Genomic DNA, 21,123 nt, shown 5'->3' on the forward strand with positions numbered 1-21,123 from the left:
TTAAGCCGCACGTAATGTAATCTCTCTAAAATCTCAAACGAAGCTTTAGCCATGGGAGCGCGGAAACGTATTTCACTGTCAGCTACTGTTGAGGGGTCTGCATGCATTTTACCAAGCCTGCGGCCCTGCGCGGAAAGAAAAGAAACGGCTCCGTTAAATTTTATTTGGTCGCGTAAGAGGTATTTTATGTTTTCAAATATTAATTCTTTTTCTTCTCCCAAAAAAAAAAAAAAAGCCATGCCTACAATTAATGACTCCGAAAATTTGGTGAGCATCCGATCCCAAACAATTTGTTTGAGAATGAAGCTGATGAACGCCGCGTGTGTATGGGCGCCCGTCACCGCCGCCCGTTTTTCCTTTTCTTTCTCTTTCTAGAAAACGGAGCCCACAAATATTATTTTCGAGGTTCACGATCACGCAGCGGCATTGTCCTCAAATAAAATTATTTAGAGATCCTCAAATAAAATTGTTTGGAAAGGATGCCTACCAAAATTTTGTTCCATTGATATCCTCTCTCTTACACGTGTACGGCATCTACCCGCCCCAAAAAATCTATTTAAACCCATCATCCTTTTTTTCGTTCACAATAATAATATCATTCTTCGATTCATCATCGCTCTCTCTCTCTCTCTCTCTCTATTTTGTGGTAGCTTTCATTGTATTACAATGGTGTATCGTGGTGGATTATTGCTCAATCCGACGCTCCACGACGCTCCAATTGGCGATCGCCCCAACAACCTGCAGATTCGGGGGGCCAGCAGGTGCCTCCTCTTGGTCGCCGTCGCCGAGCTCGTGCTGACAGCCACGCTGTTCGACGACGTCGGCCTCAACGCTGGTAACGACTTCCTCAATCTCTTAATCCAGTCGCTCTTCGCCGTCGCTGTCGTCGTCGCCTTCAACGTCGCCATGCTTGCGCTGCTCCTCCCCCTCGCGGCGCCGTTCGCAGAAGCCGTCTCTCCGGCCGTGGCATCCCGCTTGGAGCGGGCCGCTGCAGTCGGGTCCGTTACGACCCTTCTGCTCGCCACCTCCCTTCTCGTCTCCGTCGCGCTCGTCGGTGATTATGCAAAAAGAGAGGCCCTCGGCGAGCTCAGATAATATTGTACGTAAGGAGGGTTTGTATGTCCTTCATCCAATTCTTAAAAAAAAATAAAAAAAAAAGAAGATAAAAAGATAATACCTTTTGGCCCAACCTATTTTATAATTCAAGCCATCAAACTCCGCCAGAATTGGGAGAATAGATTGGACGAAAGGTGTTTAACTTTCTTTATGTCAAATATTTTTATTTTTTTATCAAAATATTAATTGGGCGAAGGTACTTCTTTCCCCTTTATAATATTTTTGTCATAATCCTGCAGGACCTAACAAGTACTGCCACATCATTCTTGGTCCGGGCCAGTTAAAGCAAAAAAAAAAAAAATCTTGCCTGAGTGTAAATTTTCCCTGGACCATGTGCGCCACTTCATCCGTGAACTAAACCCGTCAACTTCCAGCGTAGTGTAGTCCAAGTGGGTCCTCGTGTCGCTGGTTACTTGGTCTGGTCTGTGAACCGGGTCCAAGCAGCAGTTACTTCGTAGTAAGCTTGGGCATGGACCCAGTTCAAGTCCACCCGAGTGTATCGTCCAACTACTACAGTTGTCGTTTTGTTATTATATGTCTTTTATACGCCGGGTGCTGTAAGATTATTATATGTTTTTTATTTTATTTTACATATTAAAATAAAGAATGTTCGGTTTGTGATAATCCTTATTGTAGCTATTATCGTTTTATTTTATTTTATTTTTATTTTGGGTACGCGTTCTTTCTTTGTGCCCTTTTCAACGAGCGCCGCAAAAGAAAACTGGTCAACGCAATGGTCCTTCCTTTAGGGCTTCGATCGAAATCCGGTAATTTTTGCATTTCCCTGCTTTTTTTTTTCTTTTTTAATTTACTCCCGAATGTTATTGATTTGAATAAATTTCATTATATTTCTTTATTTTTTTTCCCGTTTTAATTTCTGAGTTTTGGCTTTGGATTTTGCTTTTCTACCTACTCTTTCCCCCTTTCTTTTCTCTTTTAAATCATTGATATAGATGATTTCTCGCTTTTTTTTTTTTTTTTTTTTTCTCCTAGGTTAAAAGTTAGGGTTCAGAAGTGGTCAAAGATTAAGAGAAGAAACGGATTTCTCTGGTTGCGAAAATGGGTTTTGTCGCTGCGCAGAGACTTAATTGAAAGAAATATTCGTGTCTCGATTGAAACAATTTAAAGTCCAGTGATAAATGGTGTGATTTACTTTCTTTTAAAAAAATTTTTCTTTTTTTTTTGGGTATATTTTTACCGTTTATGATCAATTATCTCTCTTCAATTGAAACCTGCTGATATCAAATACCTGAATTCTCCTAATAAAAAAAAGAATTTTATTATTCATCGGTTGTATACAGATTCTGCGGCGTGCACGGTAGTATTGAAACACGCAAGTTCCGATCTTCTTTATGTTTTTTTTTTTTTTTTTTTTCAAGAAATTTCTTACAAATTCCATATATTGCAGAGGGTGCCAAATTGTTTTGCAATGTAAATAGTATGTGGCTGTTCGCAGGGATAAGATGTCTTGATCAGAGTAGTGTTTTTCACTTACATTTTGTTTCGACCTTTTTTCCCCCTCTCTTTTTGTATTTTACACAAAGCAAGTTGCGATTTTTCATAATGGCGAAGGAAATGTGTGAATCTTGTTGACAACCAGATTTTGGTTACTGCACATTATCTGTTAAATGAGATTTTTCGGTTCATATTGAAAGGCAAAATGTTCTGAACACTATCAGTTTACATTGTTTTTGCCGCTAGATTAGTGCAATCAAGTACATAAAGTGATTAGCGTTCATGGAAAAAAGGATTTTCCATATCTATGCATAATGCATCTGAGTTTGTAAGCATTTATGTCCGAGTATTTTTTTTGGCGAAAAATAAGAAAATTGCATATTGAGATGTCATGAGAAGTCATCGTCCAGAATATGTACAACTACTGAAATGATGGACTAGAGTGAAATCACTGCATCTTGCAAGGAGTGTTAACGTGAATTCCAGGGAGTCCAACATGAGAATTTGGGTACTAGTATTTTCATGATTAATTTCAAAATCGCGTAGGATTTCACAGTGTAAATGGACATCCATCGCGAAACATAAATAGTGATGCATTTAATCTCTGTAGGGGCTTCGTATAAGCTAAAATGGTGTTGAACTGCTTCCTTCTATATGTAGTCTTAAATTTCAGAATTTTTGCAAGGATATAAAAGTAGAAAGGTATTTGTCCCAAATTTAGATCCTATTTGGATACATAAATATCTTTTTCAGTATATCTCTCTTTAATTTCTTCGAAAAGCTTGTAATATTTGTTAGATGAGGATGTAATCCAATGTCTAGATTGGCATAGTGTATTCGGCCTTCAAGTCTCTTTCTTGGAATAAGATAAATCAATTTCTGAATCATGGATGACGAGATCTTTCAAGGAGCCAATCATGAAAGGAAATTTTCATACAGAGTAAGTTATTATAAGATAACTTATTCCTACATCCAAAGAAAGCCTTACTAACATAAGTAGCATTATGATAAAGAAGTTACTTTTGTATGGTCATGTACTAATGTTAGGTGAAAATGCCATAATTTCTTTAAGTATTATGAGGTTCACTTGGTCTGTGAGCTCAGAAAATTGTAAAATAGCTAATAAGATGCACGAGAATCAGAAGTTTGGCCATGATTGGTCATATGTGCAGGACATGAGAGCGTTTGACCTATAATGTCATGTAGCAGTCGTCACTGAATGAATTGTGATGTTGTTTTATACATGTTTTAGCAAATGGCCAAAGTTTTTATACATATATTTGTTTTTATTCCTTGATCAGTAGACCATTACGTAGTATGTATATATTTTAATATGAAGAATTTGAGAAAGCTTTTCTTGTTGTTCTAATTGCACCATTTGTTTTAGAAGTTTGCGTAAGAATGTGACTGACATGTCTTTATGTTGGGTAAATGTGGTAGGCCCCGCACAGACACTGTTACTGCCATGGGAGTCTTTAATATTAATAGCAACATGAGAATCTCATGCCTTAGGTCTGTGTGTTTATACGGTGTTTGTTCTAGTAACACAGCTCCATAATTTTGATATTATGTCATTAAACATGTAATTTAGGCCTAGCCTAAAATTGTTGAAACCTGATTCTAACATTTAGTTGTGACTTGGATAATTTCAATGCTTTTGAAGAAAGTAAGAATTGTGTTCCGCTATATGTTGATTTTAGCCCATGCATTTCATATGCTTCAGGGTAGGCCACAAAAAGTTAAAATGAAGATTGTGAGGACGGATATGGTGGTACTGTATGCTGAAATTTTGTTACTTCTCTGTAAATAGTGTAACCGCCTTTTATCTGGATGGAAAGATTCAGATTGTGTTTTCACAAGCTAGTTTTGTTTCAGAGACCACAACTTACTACCTTGCCACTCGACTTAAGCAGCATGCAACTGTTTTACATAACAGGGACTTCCCTGACATTCGACATGCATTATTTCTGCTTAAGAAAACATATATGAGAACAATCTTTTCTGCTACCTTCAGAATGTTCTGAGGATTTAGTCCTGTTATCTCTGTGAAATTTTAAGGAACTATGACTTAGCTCCAGATGCAAAATTTAGATTGCTATGGAATACCTCTTGATGAATGATTTGTCGTGAATGTTGAGACCTTGCACTTCTCCTTTAATCATGTCATCGTGTTTCGCAGAAGAATCTCTTCATAACCATGTAGGTTTCTTTTTTTCTAACAGCAGGTGCTAATGCATTCAGTTGTTTGAGTGCTTTAGTGTGTATTCAGTCACTTTGATCCCTATGGTGTTGTTGAGGGTTTTTATGTAAATTAGTTTGAAATATGTTTTCATTGAAGCTGGCAGTGAGTGATATACGATGGGCATGGGCGTAATGGGGTTTACATGCATGTTCTGCATTTCCTTGTGATGATACAATATCCAAGCAATTGGCCCATTGGCATAATGATATGAGTATTGAAATTTTAATCTTCCGTGCCCTGTAGGGCTGTACACATCATTTAAGTAAACAATGTTTTTATTTCGAAAATAATTTAATGAAAAACTATTGAAACTTTCATCTTCCATGCCCTGTACACATCATGTAAGTAAACAATGTTTTTATTTCAAAAATAATCTTAAGTGACAACAAAATGGTTCTTATAATTCGATATATAAGAAGAATAATTTTCCCCCCCTGCAGCTCAACTTCTAAACATACCATGGCTTGGAAGCTGTCATCAGAAGACATAAAGGCTCTTCACTTATCTAGCAATAGTTGGAAGCTTTTCGTGTTTAAGTGATCAACCTTTTCAAGTATTTTCCTGAGTTTCAACTTCCTGACTTTGATTCTGCTTGCTTTCGGAGGAAATCACCACTAGATTTACTCTCCATGATTTGACTTGATGAAATAAGAGGTTCAATCAAAATTTGTTGTTGAACTTGTCTTCAATTGTATCTTCTTGGCGCCAAGAGTTGCAGAATTCAAGTGGACTAAATATGTGATGCGGTTAGTTCATTGTAAGGGCAGTTTGGAATGCTTTTCTTGCCTGCTGATCGAATAACAGATTGCAGTAGATGATAAGTGAAAGTGTACATACCTTATTCAAAATACATTGTATTTTGGAATGAGCGCCTGAACTTTGAGAGTTTTGATTTCACTACCAATATGTGATGTGTGAATTCTCTTCACATCTTTACGAGTATTGTTGACTTTTTTTGACGGAGTACATTTTACCATTGTAGAATATCCTGTTATTTGATGGACTATTCCATAATTTATACTGAAACAGTTAGTTCCAGTAGGACTTCATGAACTTTTCAGTCATATGCACTAGAAGATTTAGGTATTAAATTCAGAATTTTTAATGTTCAAGTGCCATGTAAAAAATGAGGTAAGCTTTGGAGATGTTTACCTGGAGGATATTTAGTTGGATTGGAGCAAGTATGAATATGTTGAATAGTTCTCGCTCACCGAATTAGTCATTTGTTATAACTGGATAGAAAGATTTCTTAAAAATCTTTTACAGCCTTTCTCGTTCCACTCTTGCTTTTTCACTAAATTCACTATTATAGCTTTGATATTTTTTAAAAAATTTTTTCTCAGATTGGATAGATCATGTGCTAATGGCAAATTGCATGAAAAGGTGGAGCAGAAGTTGTTCTGAGGAAGAATTTTTTGCACACTACAGAGCTCAAGAAGGTACCTCTCTCTTCTCTATTTTATACATCAGGCCTGTATACTAATCATTTATACCTGTTTTGAGTTAAATTTGTTTAATACCAAACTTTCGTCAATCTTTTTCTTAGAAAAAAGAAATTACCACATAGTTAGATAGCTGCTTTTGGCAGAGATTTGGAGTTTTTGATTGATTTGGAATTTAGTTGGAGCTTGGCAATTTGAGGCCTCATTTTGATCTCCTGTGTTTCGGGTGTCTCTTTCAACTGAAAGTAGGTAAAAATGCCCCTTTATCTGTAGCCCATTTTGGATTTATTTCTTTGTCTTTATTGTCATTCTCTCAATTTCTCTATATTTCGATGCAAGTTATTTTTCAATTAAATTGGAGATTTCACTAAATTAATGATCCTTTTAACCTATGATCATTAATCATTAATGGGATTCACAGTTCCTTTAGCTGAAAAGTAGTTAGATTTGTGAAATTTGAAAGAATCACTAATTAATTTAACGAAATCTCCAATTCAACTTTACACGTCAAAAGAAATGAATGTGCCAATCAATAAAACAATGAAAAAAAGAAAAAGAGAAAAGAAAACAGCCTATCTCAAAATGGCTATTGTTGAGGGGAAGGGTCTCCATGCATTTTTATCAAAGAGGTAATTTCTTACATTCATTTTTGATAGAAAGAATAAAAGGATATATATCGACATGGTCATCATGTAAGCTAATTTCTATATTTTTCTATCTCTACATCGAATAAATGCCTAATTGTTGTTGTTGTTGTTGTTGTTGTTTCTTTCTTTTTCTTTTTTCGTGTAGATTTTTGGGCTGTGCCCAGGTGCTATGATGTGTTCACAAGTTCTCTTTGAAAGATTCTTCTTTTACCAAATGTAAGTATGCAATTAAAATAAAAATTGTTTGTGCTGTTTATTTTAAGTGTAGTGATCTAAAACTTGTGCTACGTGTGGCTTACACATTCTAGCGGATTTCATGTAGTTTCTGGTACATATTAAGTAAGGCTATTTTGCTATAAATAGCACTTTGTGCTATTCACTTCATTATCGATAATAGTATATCCAAATTAATGATCAACACTGGTGAATATAATTTAGAGCACTTGAACTATATTGAAAAGAAATTTTATAAATTTTCAACCCTATTTATCTTGTAACCAGAAGGTCTCAATATCAATAATTTTGAATGACGAATATGCGATGTTTATTTGTTTAATATGGTAAACCAATGTAAATTGGTTGAATCTATAATATTAATTTACGATTCAGATTAAAATCCACAACTCTGATTTCAAATTCGAAAAAATTTATCATCGATTCTTTACAATTGTTCAATTTACATCATTAATATTGTGGCCACTTTGATATGATTTGATCACTAAATAGACAATACTGAAGATAATATAAAATTTTATTTTTAAATAATTTGAATACTCTAAGATTATATTCAATAGTGTCATTTGTCAATTTGGATGTCCTAGTGCAGAAAGTTTTGTGCCATCTACACTATAATATCCATTAATCATATATCCTAGTACCCTCATTTATGCTTTTGGTGTGTACAGGTATAGGATAGGGATGCAAACAGGGCGGATCCGGAGACGGGAGGGGACCATCATTTCTCGCTCCATGTCTTGTCAGGTCGGGGCGGATGCAGGGTGAGTTAATTTTAATCCTATTTTGGACCCCATTAATTGCTCTATTCGGGGCGGATCGGAACGGGAGCAGATTTTTTATGGATCGGGATGGATTAAAGAAAGAATGGAGTCTCTCGTCTTCCATTCCATTTGCTGGCGGATCAGGGTGGATTTAGGACGGATTACACTTGTAGATTTCGCAGATAATGTAAAGGGCTTTAGAACTACACTGTAGCTTGCAGATACTGCCACAGTCGGGTTAAAACAGAACATATTCTTGCACGCGAGACGAATATTATCTTGACAAGCATGATACTGCCAACTGGAACATAAGGAAGCAGTTACACGATCTTGTTTACTTGTTCTTGATAGCTCAACCTTGCCAATCATGTCACACTAATGTAGAACACTTTCTACGTACTCCGAGCAAGAGTAACCTTTCTTAGATTCTTATGCTTTTAACAGAGGAGAGATGAATTTGATCAGGTTAAATACAGATAACCAGAATATGCGCAAAAGTTGAATTCAGATCGAGGGTGAAGACATAGAGATCGGTTAATCTTGGGCCAAGATATGCATGTTGGAACAAATGCCGCACAGAAATCTAATTGTGATTTAAATCTAACTAAATTTTATTATGAAAATAAATAAATCAACTTACAGATGATCGCTAAATCCAAATAAATACTTAATTGATCCGGAAGCGTGCGAGGCACTGCCCTAAGGCGTATTCCCGTCCTTACGTGCGGGATTAACCGGGAACAACACCCCAAGGTACGACCGGAATTCCTCCTCCTGCGAGCACGATCGTGAAGGAGGTTGACGGAGACTCTTTCAACACCCAGCGATAAACAAAAGAAAATTAACTTATGAAAAAGAGATTTCAAAACAAAATTTCATCTCTTTTACTTCTCTCTACAATATTCATATATCATGAACAATATGTAGAGGAATAATCCAATATATAAAGAGAATGGGTTAAACATTGGAATCCTCAAAGGATTCCAATAGTGGAAACCGTTTCCACTATTAATCCATCTCATTAATTAAAATAAATAACAATGAATACTAATAAATGAGAATAAAAGAATTAATAAATAACAATTAAAATAATAATAATAGTAATTAAGAAATTTAAGTAGTAATAATAATGATTAAGGGATTTTGAATTTTCCTCCAACAATGCAAAGGCTATATTACTCAGAGAGAAATACTGTCACACTGTTGGATTCACATTTCATTCCTTTTTCATGATATGAAACTTTTACGTATTTTGGTTTTTGGTAATTCCAGGCTCAGTAAATAGTGATAATTTGCAGCGTAATAAATAAAATTTTCATTCAAAATGCTTGGTGTTCAAGAAAGGCTAAGATCTAAACACAATTTAATAATGATTTTTGGTGCATAGTGTTGTTTTTGTTTGATCGGTATATTGTTTTCTTGTTTCGTAGTAGCGACCCTATTTGTCGACTCCTACTTGATGATTTTCTTTAGTTTAATGTTTTCTGTGATTTTGGTCTTCTTCTATTGAGGTTCTTTGCTTCAGTTATGGTTAGATGCTTCATGTTCTTCGTCTATTTATCATTTTAACTTGGGTCCTTTTTTTTTTTATAGTACTTTGTTGTTTTGGGATTTGGGCTTGCTTACTCAACTTATAGAAGATGGTTTAATTGTTTGAGTGTTTCTCTTTAGGAGCAGTTTGCTCTCTGATTCTTCCACAAAAATAAATAAATAGAACATAAAGATGATTCTGCTCTAACCACCAGGTTTTGCTATTACATTTTGCCCTTAGATTTTGGCTACCAGGATTTGCTGTTACATTTTCAACAACATGTAGCCACTGCCTTTGAATTCAGCAAACAGCTGTTGAAATTACAGCTTTTTCTTCAATGTTTCCTTTTCCTCTTCAAATGATTGTTTGGTTGATTGTTGACGATTCTGCGTAGACATTGTATCTGTACTTGGGATGCACGCAATCGTATTTTACAGCTAGTGGTCGAAGAAAAAAAAAAAAGTCATTGTCACGATGATAAGTCAATTTAAGTTTTCAAGTAAATAATTGTAAGGCTCAGTCACATTTAATTCTACACAAGTAAATGTAGATAGAAAAACCGTGTAAGAATAGGAAAAGAAGTAAAAGGTTCTTCTTCCAAAAATTTTCTCGATTTTACAGCAACTCTAATAAGGTAATACATATATTTTGTGAGAGATACATGATCCTTGTGTGTTTATCTCATCCATTTTTTTTTNTTTTTTTTTTTTTTTTTTTTTTTCTCTACACTTTTTTTTTAGCACAATTTACTCTTGATTGTTTCGAAAATAATTTGGCTAGCAGAGCACAAAAAGAACACTGAGCTTGAGCTTTCTCTCAATTTCATATCAAAAAACCAAAAAAAAAAAAAATAAAAAAAAATCACACTGTACTTATTGTAACAACAAACAATTTGCTATTTTGGCATCTATACGTCGATGTTCGCGGCGACTTACGCCCCTCTATCGCGTTGGTGGCATCTATACGTCGAGCTTGAGCTTTCTCTCAATTTCACATTTGTATATGTACAACTAATACGTTGATGTTCGCGGCGACTTACGCCCCTCTATCGCGTTGGTGGCTCGGCGAGCTCTGGCCCTTTCGCAATGAGTTGGTGTACGATCCACTCCGGTCTCTCCGGAGCACGATTTCGGCATGAATCGCGGAGTTCGGGTACCGCTTTTTATGCCTCATATGATGGTGATCATGATGATCACTTTGCTGTTCCTCTCTGCCCGTCAGTTCGACCTTCATGTCGATCTTCTTCGTCTCGTTTTCCTCGCCTTCATCTCCCTCGACCGTGAACACGAACGTGCCGATCGGCACATCCCTGAGCTCCAAAAGCGGCTCCAACGCCTCGACGACCTCTTTCATGCTAGGCCGTGATTTCGTCCTGTGGCTTAAGCACTGATAAGCAACTGCAGCAGCCTTTTGTGCTCCTTTGTGAGAATACTGCAATTCGAGGGTCGGGTCCATGATCCGGTATAACTTATCGGGCTTCTTCAAATAAGGCCTGGCCCAGTCCACAAGGTTCTGTTCTCTGTCTCGTCGAGCCCTGTCGACGCATCGACGACCGCTCAATAGCTCCAACAGTACAACTCCGAAGCTGTAGACATCACTCTTCGTAGTAAGATGGCCTGAAAAGAAAATAGATGTCATTTTGTGATCCGCGACGGTAAAATATGTTACGAGACATATTTGGGTCTAAATATGTACCAGTTAAGATGTACTCTGGAGCAGCGTAGCCTTGCGTGCCCATGACGCGTGTCGTGACATGAGTGTCGTCTCCTTGCGGGCCGTCCTTCGCGAGCCCAAAGTCCGAGAGCTTCGCCTTGAAGTCCTATATATAGAGTGAGAGCAACATGATTAGATGATGTAATTAAGACTACAAAAACCATAGTAGGAAATCTAGTCTCTTAATATTGGCTTTACTAGCAAAATGAAGTAATTTTGAAAGGTCTTTGTCTTTTTCCATGTACTCAAATGCTAATTTTGACAAGAATCATTAACTCTAAGATAAAATTCAAATTCTACTTTGTTTTTATCATACCTAGATCTCTCTTCACTTTTTGTTAGTCAAATACAAATTTGGTACAAAGATTTTGATAAAGTAGGTGGTTTAGAGTTGGTATAACTATTTATGACTATTACTTAGATGCCCATGTCACAATCACCCTAACTAAACCCATCTATATATATATATATAGTTGAGGTGGAAAGGGATTTAAAGCTATTATAGCTTTGATAGAGATTCCCCCTTTATTCATATGTGCCAGTTATTACATCCAATTATTTTTTATGTATAAAATAATAACATGATGAGTGCTCAACTTGGCTTCAATCACTCTCATTGGCATATATAGGAAAGTTCTTCCAAATGTTATTCATAAAAAAAAAAAAAAAAAAAAGTGAAAAAGAAAAAGTCAAAACTATCCAAGGGCCTTGACCGATGATTTTGGATACAAAACCCACAGTTTGACTTGCTCTTTCTTGGTGCTTAATCAATCCAAAGCATTTTTAGGGACTAGCTAGTATGATATTTATATATGGTAGAACAATAATAATAATAATAATAATAATAACAATAATAAAAGGATGTATATGGAGACTTACTGAGTCTAATAATATGTTGGAAGCTTTGAAATCGCGGTAAATGACGGGCCTCTCGGCATCGTGAAGGAAGGCGAGGCCCTTCGCGGCTTCAACCGCGATCTTTATTCGCGCCGACCACGGTAAAGCAGCTAGATATCCTGCATGCACCCACAAGGAAAAAAATAGCTTTAGTACTAAGCTCTTTTTTTTGATGATCTAAGTTTCAAAATGATTTAGGAACTAAACTTGAAATGGTTCAAAATATATACTAACAATAAAATGAACTTACTTTTGAAAAGATGGTTCTCCAAGCTCCCTTTGGTCATGTACTCATAAACTAGCATTCTATGCTCATCTTCATAGCAGTAACCAATCAACTTCACCAGATGAGGATGCCTCAATTGCCCTAGAAAGATCACCTCAGCCTATGTAACAAAACAGTAACAAAAAAAAAAAAGAAAAATAAAACACTAATTAGTGCCAAGATCATCAAATTAATTAGTATAACAAAGAAAGATTTATTATGATAGTTAGTTTCTTAATTAGTTACCAGCCATTCTCTATGACCTTGCACTCCTTCTGAGTCCAAGTACTTCACAGCCACCTGCTGAGCCCTGAGCCCGGGCCGCAACTTCTCGTCGACGAAGCCTTTGTAGACTGGGCCGAAGCCGCCCGAGCCGAGGAAGTTCGTCGTCGAGAAGTTCTTGGTCGCGGCTTTGAGCTCCGCGAGGGTGAACACATGGAGGTTCGAACCCGAGAGCGTCAACGAGAGGTCTTCGGGAGAGAGGGCTTGTGTGGAATCCAAACTTGAGAATGAGAGCCTTGAAGGAGAACTTGAGCTATTGTTGCTGCAGTGGCTGCTCTTCTTTTCTCCTCCTTTTGTGCTCTTCTTTGTGCTTATCTCTTCAACACCCCCAAAACAACCCATGCAAAATAACTTCCATGATGAACTCTTAGCCATCTTAGTATAGATCAACAACACATTCACTTTGTAGAGAGAGAGAGAGAGAGAGAGAGAGAGAGAGAGAGAGAGAGAGGGTAAAGGCTCACAACTAAAAGGCTAAGGATCCACCTATATATAATGGTTGTGTTTGCTTGTGTATTAATTTGAAAGGGGGGAGAGCCAATGCATGAAGGCCCTTGACTTTGTCAATGACAAAAAAGAAACCTATGGAATTTGTTATGTATGATTTGAATACATATATAAGTGCATAAGCAATAGCTAGCCTTTTAAAATAAATATTATTTATAGGTTTAATTTGAGTCTAATAAAGGATTGGATACAAGCAACTTATTTGGTTTTTACACTCCCTCATGAGAAAGTGATGCTCCACCAACTTTGGATTCTTATTTTTGATTTTTTATATAATTTGTGGATCTCATGCCACTTGGTGAAGTACTAACGGCTCGATCCAAGCGTAACGGTATAGTTTAGATTGTATTTTATTTGAAAAGATTTATATTTTAATATGTGATCAAGTTAATGAACTTAAATTTTTTGCGTGATGCAAATATGAACATGTTTCCACTAAGAAAATAAGTTGGAATTTCTTTTATTAAATAAGCTACTCAACGTCGTATCTCGGAAAATGAAATATAATAGTGCACTAATTTCACATTAGAGAAGTTTTTCTGTTAACGAAGTTAATATTTCACATAACTATTTTATGATCGACCTACTCTATTCTTTTTTTTTGAAAACTAGATTTAATTACGAGAGTTTAATATATAAAAAGAGATTTTACAAACAAAGTCATATTATTTAGCTTGTAGTGTGAATTTGTATAAAAAACCAAAATTAATTCTTGAAGCCCAGAATATTTCTCAGAGATGATGGTGTCCTGTAACTGCTAACATCTTGTCTTTTGGTGCATGGGCAGTGGATTTGATAGTCCTTTATATATATATATAATGAAACAATTAGTGCCCATATTTTAGGGCTTAATTTTGAGTAAGGTAAAAATGCATAGAGGCCCCCTCAACTATAATCCATTTTGAAGTAGGATCCATGCCTCGTTTGATTTTTAATTTGAATTAGTTCAATCGATTGAACCAGATATATATTTTGCTAAATTAGCAGGTGTTTAATTTGCCTGAATTCTACAGCTTTAACTACTTTTCAGCTCAGAAAATTTGAAATTTTTTATTTCTGATAGTGCATATACAAGTGACTTAATTTTTATACACGCATAAACTGCATGGAAAAGTGAATAATAATTAACTAAATTTCATATTTTTCACTTATGCTTTAGAAATCTCAAAGCAGTGGAAAACTTATATATAAGAGTGGAGGTTAGATGAAAATAAATACTTAAAAAGGGCTTTATGTCACTGTTTGAAATTGGACTATAGTTGAGGGGTCAAAATACATTTCATATGTACGCCCCTTTTGCGCTAACGCTGTTTGACTTTTGTATTTCTACGGACCAAGCCTCGCGCGCGCACACGGAATAGAGGAATGTTCTTAAAATGAGTTGTTGGACGCGGCCCTGTTGGATGTAACATGTCTACATGAATATTCCTTGAAACTCCCAAAGTAATTAATGTCACAAGAAGCAAAAGATCCTCGCATAGCAGGAAAACATATATATATATATATATATATATATATATATATATAGAGTGAGGCTACTATGCTATCGGAAGCATAGAGCCTTCCGTGCTTCCAGCTCGTTTTCGATGTTGCGATTTTCGAATCGTCGATCGGCTCCATTAAACTTGATCTAGAGTATCTGGAGTACTTAGAAAATAAATTTTATTTTTTTTCGATATCATTTGCCTAGTGATCGAATGTGCTCAAAATCAACAAATTTTAATGGCCGTAGTGTGCCGTTTGCAAATTTAACGGTGTAGAAATATCCAAATCACGTGAAATTTTGATAGAAAATTCTTTATACTATATAAAATAAGATCAATATCTTTGATTTAAAATTTTAATGTCATATTATTATATTTTGTAAGATTTTTATTTTCAGCCATTGATTTTGAGCCTCTTCGTTCACTAGGCAAATGATATCGTAAAATCATAAAATTTATTTGCTAGGTACTTCAAATACTCTAGATCAAGTTTAACGAGCTTGATGACGATTCGAAAGTCGCAACATGAAAATGACTGGAAGCACGAAAGCTCCGTGCTTCCGATAGATAGTATCTCACTCTATATATATAATATATATATATATATATATATATATATAGGCCTCCGTGCTCCTGAGAGCACAAGCAGCCCTATATATATATATATATATATATATATATATATATATATATATATATTATATATATATAGATAATAGATACAGCTAATCTCCTATATACTATCTATAGTGCCAGGGTTTCGGTACTATAGTCTAATTTTCGATCTAGTTTGTTCAATCAACGATCTAACACCCGTTAAAATTGATCTAGATATTTAAAAATTTTTAGAAATAAAATTTTATATTTTTCGAAATAGTTTATTTTATGATCAAACTATTTCAAAATTGTCAATTTTCAATCCTGCTATGCGAGTTTGGAGTTTACGGTGTAGAAGAATCTAAATTTTTCAAATTTTAATAGAAAATACTTTAAACTATTTAGATAAGGTTAATATTCTTGATCTTGAATTTAAAAGTCTTATGCTCAACATTTAAAGATTATTTCAATTTTCACCGTCCATTTTAAACATAATTTATTACTAAGTAAACGATATAAAAAAAAATAAAATTTATTTATATGAACTTCATGTACCCAAGATTATATTTAACGGTGTGGATCGTTAATTGAACACCTAATATCGAAAACAAGACTATAGTACGCCGAGGCTCCAGTAATATAGATAGTAATAGCCTAATTCTATATATATATATATATATAGGGCTCCGGCTAGTAATACTATTATGAGTACGATCGCTCTCTGACTCATAAATCGTTTTCGATGATAGACCTTCCGAATCGACGATCCATACGTAAACGTTATTTACAGCATTTAAAACTTCTTGAAATCAAATTTTATAATTTTTCGACATCATTTACCTTACGATCAAGAGGTCACAAATTTGACAATTTTTAATGGCCGGTATGGGATACTTGCTTGTTTAACGGTGTAAAAGAATCAGAATTTGTTGAATTTTTGATAGAAAACTCTATTCACTACCTAGACAAAGATCAATAACTCCGATCTTGAATTGAAGGATCCGATCATCCTTTTTTAGGACGTCGTTCGATTTTGACCGTTCATTTTATGCCCGCTTGATAGACTTTATTATGATTTCGAAAATTTACGAAATTTATTTTCTAGAAGTTTCAAATTCTCTAGATCATATTTAATGGAGTGGATCGTCGATTCAGAAACTCTATCATCGAAAACAACTTATGAGTACGAGGGCTCCAATACTCATAATAGTATAGTAGCCACGGCTAGGCTGAAATACTATCAATAACACTTAGTATTTGGTGCTATTAGGTTTCGGCCCTTAGATTAAAAAATATACGGTTAGGATGATGTGGGCCCCCTAGGGTTGAGTGAGTTGTTGGTTTAATAGTATAATCTAATGGGTAAAAATAACCAAATGCATGGTGCTATCAATAGTATCCCAGCCTGACTCTATATATATATATATATATATATATATATATATATATATATATATATATATATATATAGTCCGGCTACTATGCTATTAATAGCACGAAGCACTTGGTGCTACCAAGTTTTTCGTCGTTAGATCTACCCTTTTGATCATTTTCACCCGTTAGATCATACTATTCAACCAACCACCCACTCAACCCTAGGGGGCCCACATCATCTTAACCACACATCTCTTAATCCAATGGCCAAAAACTTGGTAGCACCAATGATTTGGTGCTATTAATAGTATACTAGTCTAGTTATATATATATATATATATAGAGAGAGAGAGAGAGAGTTGAGCTAGAATACTATCGATAGCAAACGGACTCCGTTGCCACCCATTTGTTTTCGGTGATGGAACCTCCAAATCGACGATCGGCACCGTTGAACATGATATATACCACTTTAAGTGTTTAGAAATTAAATTTCAAATCTTTTCGACATCATTTGCCTAATGATCAAAGTGTTTCAAAATTTGTAATTTTAATGGTCGATATGAGTCGTTTTCTCGTTTAACGACGTAAAGATATCCAAATCAATTGAATTTTTGTTAGAAAATTTTTTAAACTATTTAAAACAAGATCTATACTCTTGATTTTAATTACAAGGCTCCTATCATCATTTTTTAAGGAATATTCATTTTTAGCCGTTCATTTTTGTGTCCACTCGATGGATAAGAGAACAATATCGAAAATGTATGAAATTTGATTTCTAAACACTTCAAGTGGTATAGATCATGTTCAACGGTGCCGATCGTCAATTTGGAGGCTTCATCATCGAAAACAAATGGGTGGCAACGGAGCCCGTTTGCTATCGGTAGTATTCTAGCTCAACTCTATATATATATATATAGTGTGAGGCTACTATCCTTCTGGAAGCACGGAGCCTTCCGTGCTTCCAGATCGTTTTCGATGTTGCGACTTTCGAATCGTCGATCTGCTCCGTTAAACTTGATTTAGAGTATTTGAAACACCTAGAAAATAAATTTTATGATTTTTCGATATCATTTGCCTAGTGATCGAAGAGGCTCAAAATCAATAATTTTAATGGCCGTAGTGAGCCGTTTGTAAGTTTAGCGGTATAGAAATATCCAAATCACGTGAAAGTTTGATAGAAAATTCTTTATACTATATTTGAATTAAATACAAGAAAATTGAACGAAGCAAGAAACCTGACAGGACTCGAACTCCTACTTTGGTATTTCTTTTACTTAATAATATACAAAGGGACTGACCGTCCCTAGAGCAAGTGGCAAAAGATTTGGTGGTTGATACCCGAGATCCCGGTCTGAATCCTAGTTGATTCACATTTTCAGCTAAATTTTTTTTTAAATGAAATAAACGAAGCGGATAGCGTGCCATCTATCTCTCAAAAAAAAAAAAAAAATACAAAGGGTGATATATGTAACTGTTTCATCCAAAATTGCAAGCAAAGTACATTACGAACGGTGAGAAAGCCCGATACAAAAAATATTACAAGGTACTACAATTGCATAGATGGCAGTTCTATTAGAAAATGAAAAAGTATTTCCACTAACTCATTTTGGCCGAATAGTATTGATAGACAGCTAATTTGAATTCCACAAAAATTCGGTACGAATATAATTCGAATAAAATTCATATCTTAAAAATAGTTTTAGATTCGTTGAAAAATTGAAAAATAGATTTGCTAATTATTTGTATACGTGATTTATATAAAAATTATATGTTCATCAATTAAAAATTTGGGATAAAAAATTCAGCTATTAAACTAAGTTTTTTTCTCTAGATTTATGCTTCTAGCCTGTATAGTTATAAATTCTTAAGAATATAAAAATAGTTAACTATAAAATAAAATATATTACGTAAAAAAATAATAACAAAGTTTATTGTCGTCTCTATTTTCATTTTTTTTTCATAATCCATATATTTCGAATGTTCATAAAATTTTTCAATAATTCGGCAATAATTCGGAAATAATGTAGAAAGAGATTTTATTCAAAAATTTTACATATTTTTTTAGCCGAATAGTTGAGCATACGCGAATTATTCGCGAATAATAAATTTAATCCAAAAATTCACATTTTATTCCGATTTTTGGAAAATAAATCGCATATGGACTGTTCTATTCGGATTTTCAATAATTCGTGAATTACCTAAGCAAGCTTGGCCCTAGTCGAAACCTATACACTTATGTTAAGCTTGAGTTGATTTAAAAATGGATGGCGTGATCTTGTTGTTAAATTAAAACATTTGATTTTACTGTAAAAATCTATTATTTTGTATTTCTTTCAAGATTCAAATTATTGAGACATGCCTAAAAATCAAAGTACTTCACAATTCACATTTTAAACTTCAAATTCTTATTGTTGGCTGATATAAGTCCAACATGGGGTTCGTGGCGGAGGCCAGGTTGGACCGAACCACAAACGGGCCGTGAGCACTATGCATCCATTCACTATAAAGGCATGTTTGGTTCACCTTTTTTCAACCATGAAATTAGAATATAATTTATTGATTCTGATAGTTGTCGTTTGTTTTATAAGAATCGGATTCTGGTTTCCATTTCACTCCGGAATCAGAATGGCCAAATCCACTCATGACCCAATCCAGCTTTGGATTCCGGATTAGTCCATTTTAAAGTAAACTATTCAAAATCCTCCTCTCCCCTTATCGCTTTCCTCTCTCTTAATTAATCAACTCTCTCAAAAATTCTAAATTTTTATTTGAATTTTCATCCCAATAATGAATCAAACATTTTTGGATGAATCGTCGTTTCATTTTTCATCACAAAGCAATCCAATTTTATTTTTCAATCATATTCCAATCATGAATCAAACATGACCTAAATGTAATCCTCTCTTTTATGCCAATATTTTAGAATTGTTGGTTAGCACTTTCAATTCGCAAGTGATATCAGAATCAGTAACACTGACATATATATGTTAGGGAGAAAATTGTTGCTTGAAATAGATCCGAAGACCTGTCCCGTGAGAGTCAAGTTCACAGTGGACCCTCAATACACTTTACGTGTAGTGGGTGCGCTTTATTTGTTTTCTTTTTTCCAAACAAACTTGTAAAATCATTAGTTAGTGCTTTTGATTCACACTCACCTAAGGCAAAACGCACGATCAAATCTCTTGTTGTTATCTTATAGATGTGAACAAGAGAACACGTGGAGCCTCCACTACATAAAAATATATGTGCATGGTGGCCCATTCACATAAGCTTTTATTTCACACGTGTGAAAGAAGCATGTAATTAGTTAACAACATAGAGAACCCACGGTCAACAAATTAAGAGTTAATTAATTAAAAGGTTAATGAAAAGGATAGGGTGGTGGTTAGTGTTGGAACAAATACCGCACAGAAATTTGATTGTGATTTAAATCTAACTAAATTTTACTATGAAAATAAATAAATCAACTTACAGATGATCGCTAAATCCAAATAAATATTTAATTGATCCGGAAGCGTGCGAGGCACTGCCCTAAGGCGTATTCCCGTCCTTACGTGCGGGATTAACCGGGAACAACACCCCAAGGTACGACCGGAATTCCTCCTCCTGCGAGCACGATCGTGAAGAAGGTTGACGAAGACTCTTTCAACACCCGATGATAAAAGATCAAATAAATTAAAATTAAAAGAAGAAAAATTCCTCTCTCTGTCGTGTTCACATATCCACATGAACAGTAAGCGAAGCATACTAATATAGAGGGGAATAGAATGTATGTAACAGTAGAATCCAACCAACATTTTAATCCTAATTAATTACACAAATTAGCTAATTAGAAAATTTCAAAACCGCCCTAGAATTCATGCGCCACTAGAAGTCAGCGCATGAAGCGCGTACGTGCGCAACGGCCGCGCCCGGAGCGGACGTCCGTTTTAAAGGACGTTAACAATAAAAATAAATTAGGATTAATAAGTAAAAATAGAGGATTTTGAATTTTTCATCAACAGTTAGGGATTATTTCCATATAAGACCAAAAAAAAAAGAGTAAAATATATATATTAATAAGTTTATTTGTGTTAGAAGAGATCCAATAAATTATAAAGAAATAATAAAACACACGCGACTTATGTAGAACTAGATATTAGAAAGACGTGTTAATATGCAGAGAGATGGATAGAGCAACTGCGATCAAATTCTTAATTTAAAAGAATTTACTAGTGGTTACGACATCGTTCTTGTTCATTTGACTTATGTATTAGGATTATTTTATAAGCAAAGAATTTTTGTTTCTATATTTAATTATATTTTGTTGCACTTTGCACGTGTTAGCTAGTGATTAAGACAAGTAATAGGATTAGATTAGTTTTAGTTAGTGACACGCAATATGTAGTAACGCTATAATGAGGTGTGAGTGAGCGAAAGCTTACGTAGATTTGTAGGTTTAATATTTTTTTTAAAAAAAAAAACCAGTTTGAACCCTTTTAATGGGAATGCACTGATAAGGGAAAATTTGATTATACATATATACAGAGCCTTTAAAAAATAAAAAGAGTGATAGAATTTTTATCACACGCGA

At 34.8% G+C, this 21,123-nt stretch overlaps 2 protein-coding genes across 8 annotated transcripts; one reads left to right on the forward strand and one right to left on the reverse strand.

Annotated features, from left to right (window-relative positions):
* LOC109706476 lies at window positions 332-8,329 on the forward strand. Of its 7 annotated transcripts, none has more exons than XR_002215214.1 (6): window positions 354-1,099; window positions 1,356-1,883; window positions 5,254-5,570; window positions 6,157-6,252; window positions 7,048-7,118; window positions 7,808-8,329. XR_002215214.1 is itself a non-coding variant. In XM_020227304.1 (2 exons), exon 1 carries the CDS (start codon window positions 667-669, stop codon window positions 1,093-1,095), a length of 429 nt encoding a protein of 142 aa, XP_020082893.1. In that variant the 5' UTR covers window positions 332-666; the 3' UTR covers window positions 1,096-1,099; window positions 1,356-1,740. The 7 variants fall into 7 exon arrangements, 1 of the variants encoding a protein (XP_020082893.1); XR_002215213.1 differs by having other exon boundaries at window positions 355-1,099; window positions 5,254-5,559; XR_002215212.1 differs by lacking the exon at window positions 5,254-5,570 and adding an exon at window positions 2,110-2,258 and having other exon boundaries at window positions 367-1,099.
* Window positions 10,121-13,180, reverse strand: LOC109706475 (serine/threonine-protein kinase RIPK-like). The gene is made up of 5 exons (XM_020227303.1): window positions 12,553-13,180; window positions 12,292-12,427; window positions 12,024-12,160; window positions 11,127-11,250; window positions 10,121-11,047 (listed from the first exon to the last, which is right to left on the reverse strand). Exons 1-5 carry the CDS (start codon window positions 12,961-12,963, stop codon window positions 10,467-10,469), a joined length of 1,389 nt encoding a protein of 462 aa, XP_020082892.1. The 5' UTR covers window positions 12,964-13,180; the 3' UTR covers window positions 10,121-10,466.

This window comes from Ananas comosus, linkage group 2, assembly GCF_001540865.1.
Source record: "Ananas comosus cultivar F153 linkage group 2, ASM154086v1, whole genome shotgun sequence".
Taxonomy (NCBI): Eukaryota; Viridiplantae; Streptophyta; class Magnoliopsida; order Poales; family Bromeliaceae; genus Ananas; species Ananas comosus.